Source organism: Typopeltis vanoorti, chromosome 2, assembly GCF_054136105.1.
Source record: "Typopeltis vanoorti isolate ZY-2024b chromosome 2, IOZ_Tvanoo_1.0, whole genome shotgun sequence".
Taxonomy (NCBI): Eukaryota; Metazoa; Arthropoda; class Arachnida; order Uropygi; family Thelyphonidae; genus Typopeltis; species Typopeltis vanoorti.
In genome coordinates this window covers 160,492,402-160,494,962 of record NC_143550.1, presented here as the reverse complement: position 1 = coordinate 160,494,962, position 2,561 = coordinate 160,492,402, and the positions used below count along the sequence as shown (strand labels likewise).

At 33.3% G+C, this 2,561-nt stretch overlaps 1 protein-coding gene across 1 annotated transcript; it reads right to left on the bottom strand.

Annotated features, from left to right (window-relative positions):
- Positions 1–271: 271 nt before the first annotated feature.
- LOC150109578 (diphthine--ammonia ligase) lies at positions 272–1,277 on the bottom strand. Its single transcript, XM_090409104.1, has one exon. It carries the CDS (start codon positions 1,222–1,224, stop codon positions 484–486), a length of 741 nt encoding a protein of 246 aa, XP_090265230.1. The 5' UTR covers positions 1,225–1,277; the 3' UTR covers positions 272–483.
- Positions 1,278–2,561: the final 1,284 nt, after the last annotated feature.

The following is a 2,561-nucleotide window of genomic DNA, read 5'->3' as shown; positions in this document are numbered from 1 at the left end:
GTTTTGTGGATGTCTCAGTTACTGGAGATGAATAGCTGTTATATATCTGAGCCGATCTTCGTGCAACGTACAGGACCACATCAGTGATAAAGGAATTATTCAAAGGCTTGGAGGACTGAATAAAATGAAATCAACCAGCTTTCTAATTACCACTGCAACTTCTGTGAAGATTTCATGAAGTTGTTGCAGAAACTCTTATGAAAGTCTGACAGAAATACAAGTACTATATACAAAAGTGTATTACATAAACAAGCAGTAAAATAGCCAATGCTGTAGCTATAAAAAAATCTTATCACCTTAACTTTTATTTTAACTACATATAATACTTAGTTTAGAAATTAAATATATATATTTTTATTCTTTAAAAATTAGGATAATGTATTTTGTAGAAGCGAGTCCACTAATTTACTTCTAAAATAGATCTTTACACAATAGTTCTGTATAAGTAGACTTCCTGGGTTACAATATTTCAATTTTGAGTTCCTACTTTTCTTTCAAGTAAACATTATGCAACTTTAAATACCCAACAGGTGCAAAGGCATCACTTGAATGTATTACAACTGTGGGATTCTCCACAACAATTTCTTTTTTGAAAAGTGGACAATCCAAAGTAAAAGTTTCATACTCACCCCCTTCACCACACACATTTAATCCATACTGCTTTTTCATTTCAACCATATGAGGATATATATCGCTTAGAGTTTTTCCCAAATGACTGTGAGGATCCAATCCAAGTGCAGCAACTTTGATAATAATAGCCTTTATTTCAGAACTAATCATTTCTTGTAGTAATTCCTCTTGGTCTCGATGCCACAAATATGCTAACATAGTAAGACCTAATCTATTGCAAACATTTAATACACGTACTCTCTGATAATCAGAAAATATGGCTCCGACAGAAACACCTTCAACAGGCAAGCAACTTTTAACCTTAACAAGCAAATTATACAGATCTTCAACTTCGTCTCCTTCTGTTGGTTTGTATTCCATCTCTTGAATAATGGGAGTACCTTCGATGTCCTGTTGAAATAGAGGAAGTTCCATTGCTTCGGAATAAAGCTGTATAGCATTATGACCAACAGATTGATACATATAGCTGTCTAATTCATCCTTCTCTTTAGGTTTTAAATGTGCTAAAGCAACAATTTCATGGCCATTCGCTACACACTGCAACATGTTATAGCAACTATCCTTTCCACCACTGATTAAAGCAACAACCTTCATGTTTAGGGAAGCGTTTATTTAGACATAATAATTACACTTACACACATGGTTACGCTTCCTACATTTGTCACTGTTCATAAAGTGAAAAACAAGTACCGCAGCGCCACATATTACACAAATCTATAAATTCGTTTCCCAAAATTTCTTTTTAAGAATTATTCGAGATTCGAAGTTCTCTCGGGAAAAACAGCATTTACAGACTTGAAATATCTCATTATTATTTTATAGGTTCTGAGTAACCCTGTGGAGATGACTTTTGCTTCCAGAGCGCTAGGCCTCCCGAAGAAACGCTATTATAGGTTAATTAAATTAAGGTGATATTAGATCCCACATTGTTTTAAAACCGAAAGGGAAACTCAAGGATTAAAACAATGTGGGATCTAATATCCCCTTAATTTAATTAATGTTTATATCGCCGAAATGAAGCCTGTTGGCTCTTTATATTTAAGTATTACAGTTTTTTTTTTTTTCTAGTTGCGAACTAGAACTTTTACTAGGGATATTTTCCGTGGCATGGGCAACCAGAGATTTTCCTTCCAGAAACTCTAGATTTTAACCCTACCATCAAAAAAAAAAAAAAAAAAGCCCGTAAAATTTGCACGATTACAAACAGTGCTGTTAAGATGTTATGTTATGATATACCAGACAGTGGCAGTTAACCAGTCCATTCTTTCTTTTAGTGGTGATCAGTCCATCATTCAGCTTTTGCTATTCTTTCTTTTAGTGGTGATCAGTCCATCATTCAGCTTTTGCTATCCATGTGATTTCAAAAAATTAGAGCTAAAGCGACTCTGCCTATTGCCATTGGGAATAAGATGCGTTGACGAATTGATTTCTTTAATTTCTTACTAAGTAGAATATTTATCAACATTCATAAAAAAAAAAAAATCGTGTACTCGCCGTTCTTCATTTCTAATTTATCTCACTTTTTTTTTTTTTTTTTTTGGTCTAACTGCTACTGTACACAGATTTATTTGTTTGTTTTTCAGGAGGATAATCTCAAGGTTTTATTTAGTGGGATTTGTATGAGCCTAGCTAACTCACCTTTATTTAAAATGACCTTATAATTTCTTGGAACCCTGAACCTAATTTGAACCTAAGCCTTTGTAACTTGGATCTTCAATTACCGACTGAACTACAGATGAAATAGGAGATATATTTAATGAGAGTGAGACTGGTGAAAAATAGATAATACTGAAGGGATCTTACATATTTGAATGTGCAAGTTTATTCTGAGGCAAATCTAGTGTGGACTGGATAAAAATCAACTTCCCAAAGAAAAAGTTTTGGAGAGAATATAGATCTGATAAATGTGCTATTGTATACAATATATATAA